At 38.6% G+C, this 20,280-nt stretch overlaps 1 protein-coding gene across 1 annotated transcript in view; it reads right to left on the bottom strand.

Annotated features, from left to right (window-relative positions):
* The window catches only part of LOC145991987 (serine/threonine-protein phosphatase PP1-alpha-like), a 195,040-nt gene that overhangs the window by 68,652 nt on the left and 106,108 nt on the right, over window positions 1-20,280 (bottom strand). The window contains exon 4 of the mRNA XM_083127977.1: window positions 1,838-1,926. Coding sequence (XP_082984103.1) covers window positions 1,838-1,926 — 89 coding nt within the window. The remainder of the gene's footprint in view (window positions 1-1,837; window positions 1,927-20,280) is intronic.

Raw genomic sequence — 20,280 nt, 5'->3', positions numbered from 1 at the left:
CTCCCATACGTTATGTTGAACTTACAAAACAGGTTGGGATTGAATTGCCCTCAGATCTCGCAATGCCGTGTACTTTCACACGGGATACGAAAGGCAGTTGTATGCAACAGATGTAAGAAATGTTATACTGCATGATTTCACATGTTTCCTTCAAAGCAAGTTTCTGCATGCCAACAGAGGACTGCCAAGGGGTCACGTGCCCATGAACAGAGAATAAATCTCCCAGTCGTCATTTGTATTAAAATATTACTTCATTTTCTTAATTCTGTTTTCATCATCTGTTCTTTATTTCTTCTATTCATTATTCATTCTCTTTGTTTTATTTTGTACGAATGTTTTCCTCTTTTTTATTTTCTCTCTTTGTACTTTACTTCTCCATTTCCGCTCACTTCTTTCCTATTTATCCTCTTTTTCACAGTTTAATTTTCTATCTTTTCCTCTTCCACTTTTGTCTCCCTTTTGTCTCCTCTTTCATACCCTACACACTTTTATGTATTTCATTCCCAAAGTCAGCGGTCTCGGGTTCGAATGGCGACATGGGCATGGATGTTCTTTGTGGTTATCCTTCATTAGTTTCACCATATCATCTTTCATCCTCGTTGTCGCGATTAGACAAAAGTGGCAGAAAAGTGATGCTAAATAACAAAAATAAAATCAAACCAAATCAATTTTCTTTCCTATCTTTTCTACCCCTCTACTCGTGTTATAGGACTTAAATTGCCAAAATATACAATAGCTTTGTTTACTGGGGTTGCCTTACATAGTTTGCACTTGTGGAGACCAATGAGCCCTCCATGCTGTGCGAGCTTACAACCTGCACACTGCACCTCAAGGCCAGTAAGCAGCAGAGTTCGAGCGTAGGAGCTTGATTGATTGATTGATTTAGTTTATTTTACTTCGCTTTTTGTGTCTCTTGGCTAATTTGCGAAGATGGGGATGATTGATGAAATGATGAAATTGATGAATGGACATTCACAAACAACCAAGCCCGACCGGGATTCGAACCCGGGACCCTTGGCGTCGCAGCGCGATGTGCTAACCACTCGGCCACAGGGTCGGGCGAGCGTAGGAGCCTCTTGCATCTAGAGGTAAAAATAATGTGGGGGAAGGTGCCCTTTTTTACACAATAACCCTTCCTCTTCATGATTGTGATACTTCATTGCACTGTTTCCCACTGTACGAAACCACCTACCTCGCTCACTGCTCATTTGAGCCTCTATCACAACGCCTCAGTACCGCTGATCCCTCATCAATCCACGGGTGCATCTGAGAGAACTTTTCCACATATACGGCGGTCTGACCCGGCCTGTTTCGCATTAACATAATGTAGAACGTTCTCAAGCAGTTTCCATTACGAAACTTTACATAAACCAATCAAGTGATATCACAAATAAAACTGAATACCCACATTTTAGAATCAAGTTAAATTGGAACATAAATACAACTTAATTAACCTCAAAGTGAAGTAATGCTGATATTTCTTTCCTGTTAATATTTTTTAAAAATTGAAGCATTTATCATGAATATATTTGAAGTTTTAACGCCAACAATTAAAAATAATCAAAGTTGTTTAACATTTTAGATAAATGCAAATTATTGTTCCAAATCTACTTGTATAAAATGTGTTTACCTTTGATTGTTTTGTATTTCACAGTTATATGTTCTGTTACATTCTGCCTAATGAAAGGTGCGTGTACAAGATAACTCAAATGTAGGTAAATATTTTTGAAAACAATCTTTGTAATTGCTGATTAATATCTTATTATTATATTAATTACTTAATTAATATCAAGCTATTAAGACAATTAGGTAAGTATGACTAACTAAATACACTTACCAACAGGCAGGCAGTTGAACAAGTCTGTAAAAGTTTTCCATAATTTCACGCTGTATCGTCTTTTGCACTCGTCATAGAATCCATAGATCCTGAAACAATAACAAATTTCAACATTATATATTTCGTAATACATAAATATAATACAATATTTGAAAATTTTCTCATATGATGTGTAATGAATGTAATCGTACCAAAAGCTTCATTTCATCCAACATACAGTTTGTCCAAAGAACCATAATAGTGTTCTTTAATTACACACACTAAATATCTGAAGAACTAAATGGACAAATCTTGTCAGGGGAACTGAGGTCCCATTACCTTAGTAATGCCTCATTGTTGTTTCATGAGATATCACTTTGTTACTTCATACAAATCGATTAACTCATTCATGATCATCTGTCTTTCAATCAGCATACAACGTTAATATATGCCACAGGCGCTCAGTACAATTAAGAAACCAAATTTCTTCAATAAATACAAAAGTAATTAGATTTATTTTTCAAATAAAGTAGATATCTTTATGCATATCCCGTATATAGGTTTTCACTCACTGTTTACTTCTTTCGATTCTCAGATGTTTTTTTAGATCCGCATTCATAAATTTACTTTAGAAAGTCATCAATTACAACTCAGGTCAACAAATCTATATTTGTACTCGTCACAATTATAAGCGCGTGTATATATTAATCAAATGCAAATTTTTTCAATTTAATATGAACTAAGGTATCTGAACCCAATATGGTCTAGTTCCCAATATGGCCTATTTGCTGTTTTCAATTAGTTACAAGGTGAATAGATGACGTTAGTATGTTATTTAGTCTGTCTCAATGACAGGGTTGAATCTGTTGGCTGTACCTACAGTGCAGCAACTTGAGGATAATAAAGCGAAATAGCTGGACCTCGTGATCTGATATTTCAGATGAAAACTATTACTTACCACATCTTCTAAGTATTGGGTGTTCATATCTCTAGTACACATTATGATAGCTCATATTTTGTACTTTACAACAATGTACTTCAATCTAAAGTCCTGTTTATAACGGGAACACTATGCAAGGTAGACTCTATATGGCCTATATGTCCTACATGAGAATATATCGTGAAAAACATGAGCAAATGTGACATTTGTTATTCTTATGTTCAAGTAGAGTGTGTGAGACTCACTAAGGATGATGAAGGGACTTTTATTTCGCAGACTGTGACGTGAAATCCCATGGTATTCTAGTAACACATCACTCCCTTGTTAATTGGTTTGTAAGCAATGTTATTTCTTTGTGCAAATCTCATGTGCCATTATGTAAATAATCTGTAAGTGTATCAATATGTTTATCTACCTTTCAAAACAGCACTGTGGTAGTTTCTTTTTGATTTTTTTATGTCAATAGGCCAATAGGCCATATTGGGTAAATATGTATCCAATATGGTATAAACGTTACTTTCTAATAAACTCTTCTCTGCACCCATAATATTATTTGGAACTGACTCTAATTTTCAGCGAACATACAGAATGTTCCCTCTTTTGAATCTTGCTATTAATTTTATCTTTCTGACTTTGCACACCATTTGAAACAATCGCAAACCTTAGGTAGGCCATATTCGGTTCAGGTACTTTAAGTATACTACCTTGGCCACAATTGCAAGGAATCAACAATATATTTATGTGAAAATGACATTTGATGGTTTTAAACTTTCAATACAACTTTTAATAACCAACGGCTTGCGAATGATTCAAACTCAGGACCCTTGGTTGTTGCTTGCGAAACAAATTACCTATTCCGTAAGAGAGTTTGTAACAAATTGAATTGAAACATGAATCTTTGAACTTAATGAGATCATGAAGATAGCATGCTAGGCAATTTTTGTCATGTTTACGCAGTAACTTACTCGAAAAGCAACCCACGTACTTCTGCCCTGCAGCCTGCTGTGTTTGTTTAGCAGTCCGTGGAACATTTGAAGAAGTTCGAGACAAGAAGCGAAGAAATAAACCACAGAAATGAAAGAGAAATGCAAGTTCTGCAGAGATAGTTTTCGTTATTCGTCGTCAGATTGACGTAACCGAGGAGAGATATCTGGAAGCGGTCCCTTCACACTGCAGGGAGCGGTCTGACATGCAAGACATAAAAGAACTCATAAAAGATAGCTGGGAGTAACAGCTTGCCTCTCTCTGAAGATCTAAAGGGGGTGCATAAAAGAAAGAGAAGCGATTCGTTTTCTGATCTTTCTGTGCGGAAAGAGGCGAGGCGCCGAGTGTCCTGTGTAGAGTGTGGAGAGAGCGATGAATCTCGCCCCCCCCCCCTTTCCTTTCCCCCTGAAGTTATAATTCACCGTGAACAGTAAGATTGGCCGCCCACTATGTCTACAACAAACTCCAGTCTCCTTTCATCGTGACCTTGGACTCGGCAGGTTGTGAGTTTGTCTCCTTGGCAGGGATGGTACCGACGGAAGACGTGTATCGTTATTGCTGAGGTCTCGGTCACCGGCAAATAGAGGCTAGGTTCTTCAAGGCTTGTCGAGACGACACAGACACGTAGTCTCCAACACTCTCTCGAGACTTCGCTTGAAAGGTTTACATGATCTAAATTTCCTTTACTATAAGTTTCTTCGGACAAACGAAACTGTATACTCTGTGTCATGAATCTAGCAACGCCGCGCATAGCGGTACAGAAGGGGAGAAAGAAAGTGGCCTGAGCGAAGCAGTACACACTGTTGCAAATGACTGTCGCTTTGACCTCCCTTCTCACGAAGTTAATTGGTCGAGCCCTCTTGAGTCACTACTCCGTTCGCTTACTCTACAGATTCCGGAGACAGAGTATACCGTAATTTGGGGTGAATTCGGACGCTTTGGTGAGTTTTTCACATATATATCAAACAAGCTTCGAGTATGGGTAATCGTTATGCATTGCATTGTTGGGTATATTGATGAAAAACGAAACTAAGATAAAACATTTCATGAGAAGTGAATACTTGAAATTTTATTAACCCATATCTGATGTCCGAAGTCACCTCGTGTTGTGGGGTGTACAAATTGTTCGAACAATTTGTCTGAATTTGTACCATTCTATGGCTGATTTCGGACACAAAAATGAGTTTTAAAAAACGTTAAGGGCAACACCGAGACAAAATACATGCATAGATACAAATATCCATTACATAGTCTGCATATTAAACAAGACAATCGTAATGACATCCCTTCGTGTTTAATTGTTCTATCTTAAAGCATGCTTCCAGTAAAAAAGTGGCATAACATCATGTCCAAATGTGAATTTTCCTCTCTTCTATTGCGGCTTTGGAAGAATCTCCATGATCTGATCTTTTCCAATGAAATCCTCATCATCTACAGCAAGAAACACAAAGACTCTTCTATACTGTTATTGTAAGGACATAGAAATTTCAAATCAACATTTTTTGCACACACACCAGTTACAACACCAGCATATGTTCGTATTTGTTCTTTTTTTTTGTCTACGTGTATAACGCACTGTTACAAACACATCCTCTTCTAGAACATGATTGCTGGATTCTGACATGGCCCTCTTGTTGAACTGGCATTTCAGATTCATCACTGATGTATGTGCACTGCTCTGTGCTAATTTTCCTGCCCTCACATCTCTTATGGCATTCTCTAAATCTTTCTTGTCATAGTTTCCATAATTTTGTCCTCCAACTTGTTTTCTGTACACACGCAGCATTGTCCGAATTCACCCCGTCGTTCACTTTGATTCCTGCTACACGTTCACTTGCAAATGCACTTAGATTATACTATCACAGAACTGTCCTCACACCTCCATTGTTGACACATTCCTGGAACAATTATTCCTAACTCCCATCATGTGCAAGCTTTGGCCGTAAGTTTCCGCTATTAAGGACAACAATGTAAATTTTATTTTAACTTTCGACACGTTTCACACACACATTGACACACGTGAAGAAGTTCAACTGAAGGTTATCAGCCACAAACCTCAGCAATGCCACAAGCGATAAGACAGGAACTGACAGCACACTGTTGCAGTGTTGCAGTCTCGACAACGGAAGAAATACACTCTCATCCGAATTCACCCCAGATTTCGGTACCTGATTATTTACTGACTTTGTTTCCTTAAAGTTCATTTCAGGCTAATTGGGACTGGACCTACAGTTCAAAGTGCTTTCCGAACACGGGGTGCCTTCACGGGGTATAGAACCCGGCACCCCTTTTGATTACAAGGCGATGACGTTACCACCTAATTATCGGGGAGTCCCTGATTATTTACAGCCAGTTATACATTTCGTTTATAGTTATTACAAAGTCAATCCGATAGTACCTATTGTCATCATGTGCTGTATGATTGTATATATCAGAGAGAGAGAGAGAGAGAGAGAGAGAGAGAGAGAGAGAGAGAGAGAGCAGTTTTCCTTTTAGCGTCGAGACTAAAATCTGAGAACATCAAACCAGACCTACTTCACCTAACCTATAGGGCTTTAAATTGGTTTCGTGCACCACAAGAGTCGGTTGTCAAAGCGTCGCAGCAAAGCCAACTAAACATTTATATAAGTTTATCTTACATCATTCGCTTACATAAACGTATAACTTCAATAACATTTGATTTTTGATAAAATCAGTTATCATTATTTTAAACAATATCTCGATTTTGTAAGGTAGCCACTTTTACAGTGACTGATTCAAAAGTCAAAATTTCTCTATCAAATTTTGCTTTAATTCCACTTGATGCTCAGACAAGTCGACTGGAAGTGAATCTAGAGTTCACACTGAAATTCGAATCACCTTGCCATGTGCTTTCACTGGGTATCGAATCATTGACGTCCTCATTACAAGTCGACTATGCCAACGACGAGATCCAAGTTGATGAAAGTAAAGGGGCAAGAAGGTTGGAGATAAAATACACTATCTGGCCATTCGTCACCGGACACCTGGAACGAGTACTTTAATCCGGTTTCAGGCATCCGTCAGTATCGTGTGGGGCCACCTTTCGCAGCAAGTACAGCCGCAACCCTCTGAGAAAGACTGTCCACCAAATTGCGATGGGTTTCGACGGGAATCCTGCTCCATTCCTCTTGCAAAGCAGCGAACAACTCTTTAGTGTTTTTTGGGCGGTGTGGCCTGGCTCTCAACCGGCGCTCCAACTCGTCCCAAAGATGCTCAATCGGGTTGAGATCAGGACTTTGGGCGGGCCAATCAAGTTTTTGCACACCCATATCCTCGAACCACGTGTTGATCACACCTGCCCTATGACATGGGGCATTGTCGTGCTGAAACAGATAAGGACCACTACCGAATTGTACCCATAATGTCGGTAGCGCAGAATTGTCCAGGATCGTTTGGTATGCATCTGCATTCATGTTTCCACGGACTAACACAAGAGGACCAAGACCATACCAGGAGAAGCACGACCACACCTTGATGCCACCTCCGCCAAATTTCACCGTGGGTACGAGACACTCTGGTAGCAATCTTTCTCCGGGCATACGCCACACCCACACGCGTCCGTCGGACCGCCACAGCTGGTAGCGCGATTCATCACTCCATAGGACGGATTTCCATTGCTCAGGGGTCCAATTGCGGCGTTCGTTGCACCACTTGACACGCCGGCTCGCATTGCGGGATGTGATAAACGGCTTGTGAACAGCTGCACGACCATGGAAACCAAGTGCACTGATTTCCCGGCGGACAGTACGATCACTTGCAACACTACTGGTAGCCGCACAAAATTCTTGTGCCACCGTCTGGAGCGAGGCCATCCGATTTGACTTCACCACACGTTTCAAGCTTCGACGGTCCCGATCTGTTAATATTTTCGGTTTAGGTGGTCTGGGTGGGCATTTGACAACCCCCTCCTGCTTCCACTTCCCGATAACATCACTCACAGTCGATCGGGGTATCGCAAATTTGTTGGCAATCTCATGTGTTGAATGCCCAAACCTGTGGGCTCCGATAATCATTCCTCGTTCCGCCTCGCCAAGTTCGCGTCGTCTGTCCATAGTGGCTGCTCTACCTACTGTGTGGCTATTCTCCACCTGCCACGCCTTTTATAGCTCGTGGTCACGTGCCCAGGCGCTTCCACACGCCTTTGGTGGGGTGTCCGGTGACGAATGGCCAGATAGTGTACGTGACGAACTTTAAAGGAACCATCCAAGCATTCACTTGGAGTGGCTGGGAAAAACCAAGTAAACCTCATTAAGGGATTTGGATTTGAACCTGAGATCTCCAGAATATTAGTGCGTTACGCTTACCATATGTATAGTAACCTAAAACGTCGTAAAATGTTCATAGTTGGAAGACAAATAATAAATTACATAAGTTATCGTTACTTCAATAAACCGCATGAGTTGAGTCCAAAGCCTGTAATTAGAAAGGGCATTAGGTGAAAGAGAGGAGAGGGGCAAATAGCAATTTCTAATAGTAAAGGAGTCGAGTGGCAATTATTTGATAGATTTCTTAATTAACATAGCAGATTTTATAGTGATTAATTTTCTTATGAGCCAATGTATTTCGTTCAGCCCTCATTATTGTTTTGATGATTTCGAAATCCATACACTGACATTGTTGGTTCTAGAAAAGGTGTGCATTTATATTTTTGTTATTAAGTCACTTTTCTGTCACTTTTGGTTGATAGCAAGATGGGAATGGGTGATGGTTAGCTGAAATGATGGAAGGACACTCACAGAGAACATTCATGGCCAGATTCGAACTTGGGCGCGAGATTGAAAGTCTACCACTTGACGGCTTATTCCAGCAAACTGACGTTTACAAAATTTTAAAAAAGTGATACTTTCTGCATTTTTATTCTCGGATTAGGAATCTGTTTTGGGACACCCCTAAACTCGTTCTTGGCCGTTCTCAAACTGCTAGCGAAAACAAAAAAAATGCTTCCTGCAAAATTATTTTTGGACCGCAAATTACCATATATCGATGCGTTTTCGAGAAGTGACGTTGGTAGTTCGTGCAATTATTTTTCCGTTTCGAAAGTATTTGCTTGTTTCCACGGAATTCCCATATTCCACTTTCATAACGCTCCTTTGTCTTTCCCCGATCTTGGTATTCCTTTGTTCTTGCTTACTTTCTCTATCCTTTATAATTTCCTATTAAATATTTTCTGTCCTTTGCTCTCTCTCCATCTCCATTCTTCATTTTTGTATTTCTATATTTCTCTCTCTCTCTCTCTCTTATTCTGTCTCGCTCTTTCTCTTTTACCGATCTTAGAACCCCTTCTCTCTTGAACATTCCCTGTTCTTTCTGCCACTGTCGTTCCTTTTCTCTCCCTCCGCCTATCTATCTATATTTTGTTGTTATTCTCTCCGTTCTCTCCCTCGTGAAATCTTTATTTCTTATCATTTCTATTTCTCTTCCTCTGACTCGCTTCTTTATGACTCTATGTATTTTCTTGGTCTTAGTATCTCTTTGCTTTTACTTTCTCTGTGTTTAATCATTTCCTATTCTCCTGTTCCTTTTCTATAGTTTGTAACTATCTGTCTGTCCTTCTCTTCTCTTTGTTTTTTCTGTCTGTTGTGTCTTTTGTTTCCCTTCCTTTCTCTCGCTCTCTATCGCTTATTTCCTATCTCATTTTTCCTCTGTCTCTTTGAAAAATTTGTTTCTTCTCATAATGTCAATATTTCCCATCTGAGGACAAACTTCTCCATTTTTTGAACCCCTTGTAAACTTTATATTGGAGACAATCTGTATAAGTCACCAAATTTTCTTTTACGTTTCATTTGTGGAACCCACCCTGCCTTCTTCCGGTGTCGTAATTAATCATAACATATTAATACCTTTTCCGAATTGTGTTTGAAACTCGTATTTTAAAATGTCAGACCCTGAACCCCAAGCCTATATATAATCTGCCTTTGAATACAGCGTTTCTTTAAAAAGAGATCGATTTTCGCTTTGTTGACAGCCCATTGTCGCTGCTGAATAGAGGAGCTGAAAAGATAGGCCACGTGGAGTGAGAGAATCTTGATTGTTCCAATATTGAGCCACGTGAACGCTTGATAAAGCCTTTATACAACGTTGCCCTTCCCTTCTGCAAATGTCGTGAAACACGAAAGAATATGCTAATTTAGAGGTAGGTCATCGAAAGAGGACATACGTACAGTTCGGAGCAAAAGTATTCAACCGCGCCTGGATATTGATCCTATGCACTCTAAAGTACAGCAATATCAGTAACACATGTTTGCGAACAACTTATACATATTAGTGCTATCCCAATAAGACGGCTCTTGAGGTACAGTCGTAGTATACATTTCTTGCAGTTTGTCTAAAATGTAATATATCTAATCAAATATAACTCATCGCTTTAAATCTACGGTGAAGCCTTCTGGGAAACATATTCAATTTCAGGACACTAAAGTTTCCTTATGCTGCTCCACAGTCGGGAATGGTTTGCCATTGCTGTGCAATATTGAAAAACATGCTGAAGTTTCTACAACTTACACTGTGCATTTTAAGAAATTTTCGTAAGTTGACTGTGATGACACTGTAATATCTACTGATGATGGTTCAGGGTAAATAAAAGAAACTAAAAAGCATTGAATCCAACTTCTAAACTACAAGTACAATACAAAACGAGAATCAATTTATAATGTATTGTAATAATAATAATAACAACAATAATAATAATAACCCGTGGTCTATCTCCCGACTGCCAGTCTTACTCCAACAATCCTACCTAGAGATGTGGAGATCTTCAACCAGTAATGGGGTGACATGGGGTCAGCACGTCGAACCCCCAGCTGTTATAGCAGAGTTCCAAGACCGGGTTACGCTACTCACTCGTAGCTCCTCAATTACTTCACGATGGTGGGTTGCCATCGGTCCTATACACAGGCCAAAAACCCAGACTGAACCCAGGCGGACTCGAACCCATGCCGTCCAGCTGTCGGAGTCAAAAGCATAGCGCCTTAGACCACAAGGCCACGGAGGAGGAGTTATCATGTATTGTAGAATTGTAAAACGTTTGTTCTTATTGTGAAACATGCAGAATGACATAAAATGTATAATAATTTAAATAAAAGTACATGAAAGTTGATACTAAAGTTTAATAACGAGTTTGTGCTACTGCAAAGGAAGAGCACCAAATGAAAGAGGAAGAACACCGAGGAATTGCTTATCCTGTGCTTATCCTGTTGTTTCTGCAGTTAGTGAGTGTTTGCCTTCTTTTTTTACGGTGGCATCACTGGTGTCATAACTGCCTTCAGTCATTTACCGAAGGCAGTTGTTATATAGTATTACATTACAGTAATTTTGCTGTCATTATTTTACAGTAATCATGAAAAACAACCTTAGACCGTATATTGCCTCTTTATTTATACCTTTACCTGACTTATCTCCGAAAAACAAACATCGCACTCAAAATCTGGAAAACCAGGCGAGGAATGCTATGAGTTTTTTCCTTTATGTTCAAGCAACGAAGATTGAATTGAACGATTATGTGGAAATAACTGCCACTATATGAATTTATATGTACAGTGTGATCCGCTAGTATTGCTCGGAAAATTGTCTATTTTCATTAATTTTTTCTTACATTCTATGTGTAAAAGCGATGTGTTCCTATGTATGCTTGTGCGGAAGTTGTCAACAGCTTGTTTAGAGTTTTCTTTTCATTCTTGAAGCTCTTATTGGGTAAAATAAATTGCACAAACATGCTGATGGACAATTTGGACGGTAATACTCATGGATCCCACTGTACGTTAATCTAAGATATGCACAAATATCTCAAATATGCACTACAAAATTTCACCAGAGTATCATTCAATAATAACTGTAAACTTCCATTTCCTAGTGCTTGTACTATTTACACCTGTATTTTAGCATTATGTTGCGATAGAACACCTCTTCCCTCGTCATCAGATAAACAAATTTCTTTTGGTGGGGGAGCAAACCTACGACGGGGATTTACTATGCTAAGCAAACACTACACCCTCTCGTATGTAAAATTAACTCTGTATGATAAACAACTATCATGACTAACATTCAGAAAAGTATCATAAACCGGAGTAATGAAAATCAAGGGACATTTATTATTCTGTTAAATGCATATGAATTTTTTGCTAGCAAAGAACCGCAAAACCGTGTCGTTTTAGTGATAAAACGTTTCTCTGTGTGTAGTAAATAAAAGTGGCAAATGTTGGCGAATTACGATGTTTCGAGAGATATACATGAATTTCATGTTACATGCATATTTTGAGGTACAGTTTTATATAAACCGCAGTATTTGCTCCATGTTCCTATACATCATTGAATAATGCGGATACATCACCGGGACAAATGTACAAAAATATTAATTTCATGAACCTTGGTATTTTACCTGAATGTGACACCCCCGTCACTTCACTCTTCAGTTAATCTCGTTTTAAACAATGAAAATCACATGGTAGAAAATCAAATCTTTGTTTAACACTTCTGCCATATTTTCAAATAATTCCTTCTGATTCTATGAACAGACGCACCGAATTTCGACGATCCGCTCAAACTTTTAAAAAAATTCAATAATGTAGGAAATGATCCACGAATTCGAAAAATATTATTACTATTTTAATTTACTTATATATTTTTACACATTTCAGATTTTTCTACATTCTCATGTACGTACATGCTTCGTATGTTTTGGCTACATACAAACCATATAGTGGTAAAACACTTGAAAAGTATATCTGGTTTAATATTTCGAATGACCAAAGCAATTTAACGTAGCTTTATATTTTAATATCACACATACATCCAAAAAATCTCTACATTAGTAAGACATTCATGGACGGATTTATATGTACCCACAAAGTGTTTTGAAAATATATATTTAGTTATGAAATTAAATATGGAGTTACATTTGTAAAAAAAATGAGAATGTTCATTAAGCAGGTGGCTAACCTAGGTAAATACAATGCATTAGACTAATCCGCCATTAAGGGTAATGTAAAATTCTATTACAAAAAGGGCTTTATTTTCTGTTGCCAAAACAATGGATTACCAAAACAGGCTTGCATGACATTAATTGTAATGCAAAATTCAGAATTAAAAATGTGGTTTATTTTTGTTATCAAAACAATGGATTGGGAAACTTTTTAATGCTGAATAACAAATCTCCTAAAATGAATCTAGCTAAAGACAGGTTTTTATTGAGTAAAACTGCGTTCAATATCGCGTGAAGTAATGGGAGTATATTTAAAATATTATGTGGATTTCATCACGAAAGCTTGAGCTTCCATTCTTCATTGTACAAAAGAATATTAGAATAACAAATGCATTGTCTAGATTATTATAAACAGAGTACAAATCGAACAGAGTGCAGATGAACGGAAAATGTTTGATATTTAACACAAGAAAGGAAATGTAGCAATAGAATGGATATTAAATATGAAAATATTGAAGTTACATGTAATATTAATTGAAATATGTACTAAAGGTAATGTATGTAAAAATACGTAAAATAAAAATAGCATTTTCGAAGTTACGTACCATGGTTCGCAAAGATGATACAAAATGACATTGGTTCTAGCATCATATGAAGGTATGTATTTACATATACATGTAAATCCGTTGCTTGGAGATTATTCTCAGAGTTCTAATATACTTCCAGTGATCATGGCCGCGTCAATTCGACAGAAAGGATGTGATGTAAACAAAACGAGTCTCGCGCACCTGGACTCTCGTGACCAGGTGATAAAATTTACGGTGGAACTAGAAAGATGTTGCGAGCGGCACACGAGACTAGTTTCCATGGAAACCGCATGCTCTGATCAATACAGGATTCCCGGCATTCCGAATCCACACCCTCCCTCCCTCGCTGCAAAAGAATCGAAACCCGCCGAAGGAACTAGTTGACCTTGTCAAGGTCGAATCGGTCACCATCAAGGAAACTTCCGATGAAGTTGTGAATACTACCTTGCTCTTGCAGAGTTTAAACAAAAGGATTTACTTGTGTGTGGATCCTATTCCTGGACGTCAAGAGGATGGGGGTTGAAGCAGTCAGTTAACTCCCACCCACCCGCCCCCCTATCGGGAAATGGCATTGTTCATTATATATTAGAGAAAAAAAATGTTATTCTTTATCGTCAATAACGGAAAGTTAACTTAAATTAGTATTTCAAGAAAACACAGTAAATATATTTTAGATGGGGGAAAAAATGAGTGTAAACACTCAGGAAACAGGTCAGAATTTAATATTTTGATATTCTGCTACTTAATCCAAAGAATGAATTGTTACATTCGTTTTAAAAATTCCAAAGATGCGATTTTTGTGAGGAATGCCATAACATGAACAATTTGACTAAAATTTGCTCTTTGCTCTCAAAGACTTCTCTTGAACGATGTAACACCATTAAGCCTTGTTTCCATTATTATGAAAAAATATAAATATGCTGACCAAGGCAGTAATTTATTTTATTAAAAACATAAACTAAACGTAACGTTTCAACCTTCTAGCAAGGTCTTCATCAGACTCTGTATCAAGTACAAAAGTCAAAGTCAAGACTTTTGTACTTGATATAGAGTCTGATGAAGACCTTGCTAGAAGGTTGAAACGTTACGTTTAGTTTATGTTTTTAATAAAATAAATTACTGCCTTGGTCAGCATATTTATATTTTTTGAATGATGTGTGTACAAGTTAGTAACGTAATAACTATGCACTTAGTGCAGTAACTATATGGAATAATTTGACAATGCAATAATATTTTATTGTTATTAGATAATAATAATAATAGTTAAGTTGATGATTATTAATATTTCTACTATTCAATTGTAGTGATATACCCTACAAGAAAAACTCTTGAGATGACCATGATTTTATTCCAGGGCATGAATGAACGAGAGGGGCCTCCCGGGTGTCGCATTGATAACGTCGTCACCTTTTAATCAAGGGGTCCGGGTTCAATTCCCTGTGGAGGTACATAGTGGTTCGAATCCTACTTTAAACTGTAGGTTCAGTCCCATAAAGTGGACTTAAACAAAACCAAATCAATAAAGGAAGAATAGGAGAGGGAAGGGGGAATATTTATCCCCACCATCGAAGGATCCATGGCAACGAAGACAAAAAGTAAGAGTCATTTGGAGCGGAAACATTCCCATTAGATTTTTGAAGCGTTAATAAAGCCAATATCCTTTCGTGCTTTTAAAGTCATCAATGCATGAGCTGATTTAAAATCGATAATATGCAATATGCAAGACAACGTATTATTAAATAGGCTAACGATATTGAATTGTTTGTTATTGCTGGTGCTGGTCTCCGTGGTGGAGTGGAGAGCAGAAAGCGCTGCCAAGGCAGATGTCCCAGGTTTGAACCATGATTGTATCGTTGCCTCTGCAGTATCGTCTATTTAACCAGTTCATTATTCATACTCATCGTCGCGACTAACCCAATAAGTTGGAAAGCGAAGTAACTTAACCAAAATGAACTATTTGTCGCTTAAAATATAATAATGTATCAATACACTCAAAGAATGGTAACATCCACAGAGATATAAAACTCACATTAAATCCTCATGCACAAAGATGGATTGATTATTTTCGAAAGTTCAAGTGTAAAAATACAAGAAATGTTTGTTTGTAGTATGCCTGCATTACAAGTGTTATTTATTTATTAAATATTAATATTAAAATGTCTGGAGTGAAAAATGGAATGAAGAGGTTTGTGAGAAAATGAGTTATTTGATCTATCACCAGAATTTCATTTTTGTCGGTATACTAGAGTCGCCGAAATATTTTTAGATGAATTCTGCTTTGTTAATCATGGCTATTAAGAATCGCCTTTCTCTCTATTTTCAATTTTCATCTCCCTCTGTCCCTCTCTCTCTCTGCTTCCTTCCCCCTTTGCTTTCTCTTTCCAACTTTCTTCTTTTAATCCTTTTCATCCTTCTTTCTCCATTTATCTCCATACTTTTATCTTCCTACGTAGCTTTCTTGCTCTCTCTTGACTACACTTTCTTTCTCCTCACGTTTCTATTTCTATAACTCTCTCTATCCTACTACGATTCTATCATTGTCTCTCTTTCCGTTTTTCTATCAATTCTTCATTTTCTCTCTCTTTCTTTTTCTATTTATCTCTATCTTTCCACGTTTCACTCTGACTCTTCCTTTCTATCTTTCTTTTTCACTCTTTCTCTTCTTTGTTTCTCTTTGTTCCTTACTTTCTTTATCCACTTCTCTATCATTTTCTCTACTTATTTCTGTATCTCATTTTCTCTTTCTCTTTTACTTGTCATCTCTTTGTCCCTGCGCAATTTTATTGTTTTACTATAAATACATATGAAAATTTCTGACGTAGCCTATTTGTGTGGGCTAAGGTAGTTCCGTTGGTGACGCCACTGTAAGCTGTTTTGACATTATTTTACATTTTTAGTTATTGTTAATATTAACAATTTGAATTTCCGATTTACAAACACATCCACAACAAGACACCCCTTTGGAAAAATAAATGAAATGGCTTGAAAGGTGATACCACTGGCATTACTGTTTTATCATCATCATCATCGTGCAATCCTTGTGTCTTATTTACGTTAAAGTTCATAGTACAGTCGTCTAACTGCCACACGAGACACCCAGCTTTGATTCCAGGGGAATGTTTCCAGGACTGTCCCGCGTGGAGCGGCTCTGGGGTTCACCCAGCTTCTAATGGATGGGACCCTAGGGTCAAACGTCAAACATGCCTGCATGTTGCAATGCATAGGGGTAGCTTTAACTTTTTTTTTTTACATACTCCTTTAAACTTTAAACATTAGATACAATAAATAATTAAAGAAAATTCTTTTGTGCACCCTCACTAATCTCCTACTTTCAAAGAATGACTTAATTAGCAAGAGTTAAATGCATTTCTCCAACTTCCGAGACCTTACAAACATTAACAGCGTGCCAATATTGATGGTTCGAAAATAAAATGTTGGCAAAGGTTTTAAAACGTTTCGAGGAACACGAAAATACAATCTCTACTCATAAAGAATTCCATCTACAAAAAAAGAATTTGAAATGTATTATTTTATTGCAGCCTCCTCGCGCGGTAGTAAATTCCTTCAAAAGGATCCCAAAAAATATAAACTTCTTGGACGCTGGAGAATTAAGAACATGCGAGATTCGTCAATTTGTCCCTCTATTTCCTGGAGCTTATTTCAGTTTCCAGAGCTCTCGTGGGAGAAAAAGCATCTGCTCCTGTGAAGCTAGGTCATCCTGTCACAGCCAGTGACTAATTACATCACATTCTGTCTGGCTTCTGACAGGAGGACCAGAGTGCACTGGAGACGGAGAGTCTTTATCTCCGTTTCTGCAAATAAGCAGGGTTGCCAGGACTTATTAGTAGAAAAGAGCTAAATGAATCCAAAAATGGAGTTGGAGTTAGTTCCAAGGAACTAGATTCACGAAATGAAACTGCCATGCATTCATTATATTACTGTTCCCTGTGTATCGGTGCCACACACGCAACGCCAAAGTGGATGAGTGAACTGATACCCTCCAGTCATAATATTGAAATCTACCGGTATTAATTCATGTGACTTTGGAGGAAGTGTGCTGGTGTCACAAGAGGGAAATGCAAAGCTAGCAAAGCAGAAGAATCGTTGGCTCCCATTCACGGAGTAGCGACTTTCAAACGCCATTCTTTAATTAAAGTGTCAACCCTCACGCCAAAGGGAAACAGACCAATGTTGGGGAAGAAAACCTGTTGTGCAAATTTTGTCAGCCGCCTAATTTTGCGTCCCCGACTATAGCTCTTCGTTCGTTAAGCTAGTATGCTCCTCCAAGATTTCGTATTTTTTATGAATTTTTCATAAAACACGAGGAAAGAAATGCCTCAGTGTTCCTCGCCTGTCCTTTGTTCGTATGCGATGCTCTCCACGAACAGCAGCGTAAACCATTCTCCATTGAATATGAAATACCATGTACTCTTACTATGAGGATGAATGGAAATTAGATAAAATGGGAAAAGAGACACTAAGAAACGCCCATGCCCAGGTCAGGAGTCAGGAGTAGAACCTGCAATCAAGTCAACCACTTTACATTGTGATTTTAGGAGCAATAGCATCAACAGAGAGTTCAGATAGACTCAAGAGTGGCCGAAGTCTTTTCAGGTGAATCTGCATCGGTTGTCATGGTTACTGAGAGAGTGTGTGTGTGTGTGTGTCTCTCTCTCTCTCTCTATCTCTCTCTTCTGCCTCTATCTCTATCTGTCTCTCCCTCTCTTTCTCTATCTCTCTCTCTCTCTCTCTCTGTGTCAATCAATATACTATATGTATTTCTCTATTTCTCCACATTTTCTTTGCAATTTTCTTCCTCTTTTCTCCGTCTATCTTTATCACTTTTTTATATACTTCCCTCTTCTTATCTCATTGCCTCTTTCTTACTACTTTTAACGCACGTATCTTGCTCTACTATAAATGCTCCATAAAAAATCTCATTTGTAACATTTGGGTGGACATACTAGAACCCACCCTGTGAAATAGCGCCTCTGTTTAAGAGACCAGACATGGTTCTAGAAGCAATAGGATGGCAACACTGGAAACACCACCATGAGCAAATTCTAGATGAGTTTCGGCGAAATCCACGGAGCTGAAGAGAACAGGAAATTGAGATTCAGATCATATACCTCCGATGCCTGGCGAGCGTTGACACTGGAGGGTGAGGGGTCGGATTCCAGGAATTGTCTGGAGCCAACCTTTTCCCGGGAAAAGATGAGAGCAGTGATGATCGAGCACCGGCCTCCTTCGACAACTCTTAATCCCCCCTCCAGGACTGTTTGCTTTGCCTCAAAAGGGCCGCGCTATATCTCCGTTGTCGAAAGCTAAAAATACATTACAGGAAGTATTGGAACCTCTCCGATATCTTCCAGGAATTCAGGAATTACCTTAATTTAATTTTGTTAACTTTTCCAGCAGCACTTTTATCCGGAATATAAGCCGATGTTAGCGCGAAATTGAGAGAATAGAAGTTTTCATTACTTGGTCTGGCGGTTTTTAAAATTAATTTTGTTTAAACTTAAAACCCTTAAGGGGCAGTTGAAGTGTCCACGCAACTATTGGTTACATATTAGAGAACGCCTCGTCAAGAAGGTGGGGAAGATATCGTCGAACATGTTTTGATTGGTTAAAATAAAAATTTTAGGTGCGTCGGCGCAGATGAGGCTCAATCGTCTGTGGACCTCCGTGGCGGAGTGGTTAGCACAGCGACTCCTGGGGTCCCGGGTGCGAATCCCGGGTAAGAAACGGATGTTTGTGTTTGTCCCAATGAGAATACAGAGAAAATTGTGAATCATGTGAAAATCTGGGGATACTGGCGCTTAGGAGTATACCTTAAAATAGAAAAGTCGTTACGGCGTTTGACTACCATCAGAGAAACCCGGGTTCGATCCCAGCCGGGGGAGAACCGGGATCTTTTTCATCTATTCAAGCGGCTCCGACGCCCACCCAACGTCGTACTGGATGGAACTCTGGGGGGGGGGGTAAAGGAGGCCAGGGGCGTGGTGCAGATCACATCACCCTCAGTTCGGCCGTTATCAAGAAAGTGTGGGGCCCAACTCCACACCACTATACGCCTTCATGGCGTGGTGCAAAGCACAGGGGAGCACTGTACTTACTTTTTTGTGCATCAGCGCTTAGGCAATTTGCACCTGCGACCGCCTTTATCCCTCCCCTACTACACATTTTAAATGGAAGCTGGGTGAACCTCTTATGGAGTAGCATGGTCTGGAAAATTCCCAACGAGAATACTTATCCCGGGTATAACTTTAAGACCTATAATCTTAGTACAACTACTATTTGGATATTGAGGAATTGTAACATAGCCTTTAGTGGGGTCCAAGCTCCCCCCTGCCCCTTCAATTTCAGCAAATAGTTCCATCGGTGTCCTAAGGGGTTGCTCGGCTCACCCGGTCATTCCCTACATAGCACGGGTTTGAATGAACGTAATTGGTGCAATATCAATGTAAAGACATAGAGACATTTTCCTTTGTTCAAACCACATTAATGAAAAAGCCGTCCTGCCATTTAACGATCACTTTCCATGGAAAATAATGTTCCCTACATTGTAATGGAAAATCAAGTTTTCCCCAGGGAGGATTTTCTTTGTGTAATACGTAGAAATTGGAATGATTATGAATAAATAGTTTGAATATTCCCACCCCAACTTGACAGGTGACAAATAAGCTGGATTGTGTTCTGTACACATAATAAGTGGAATATATTTTCTGAAGATGTTACCTGAAATTTAATGGGGTCACGTTCATTAAATTGATAACAATAAGTTTTTCAATTCAACATAAAAATTAGAATCGATTATCGTGCCTATTTATTCCAATGACAACATTTAACCGATTCTGAATGTAAATTTCGAAAATAACTCAAAATGATATGAACTTTGAACACCCTACAGGTTCCAAATGCCCCAACGGTGATTTGTATGTAAAAAAATCATTTTTTTAATTAAGCAAAACAATCAAAATCTTTCAAAATCAGATTTCAATTATTTTTGTATGCA

The sequence above is a fragment of the Lepisma saccharinum genome, chromosome 9 (genome assembly GCF_977018435.1).
Source record: "Lepisma saccharinum chromosome 9, izLepSacc3.1, whole genome shotgun sequence".
Lineage (NCBI taxonomy): Eukaryota > Metazoa > Arthropoda > Insecta > Zygentoma > Lepismatidae > Lepisma > Lepisma saccharinum.
This window is presented reverse-complemented; position numbering and strand designations above follow the sequence as displayed.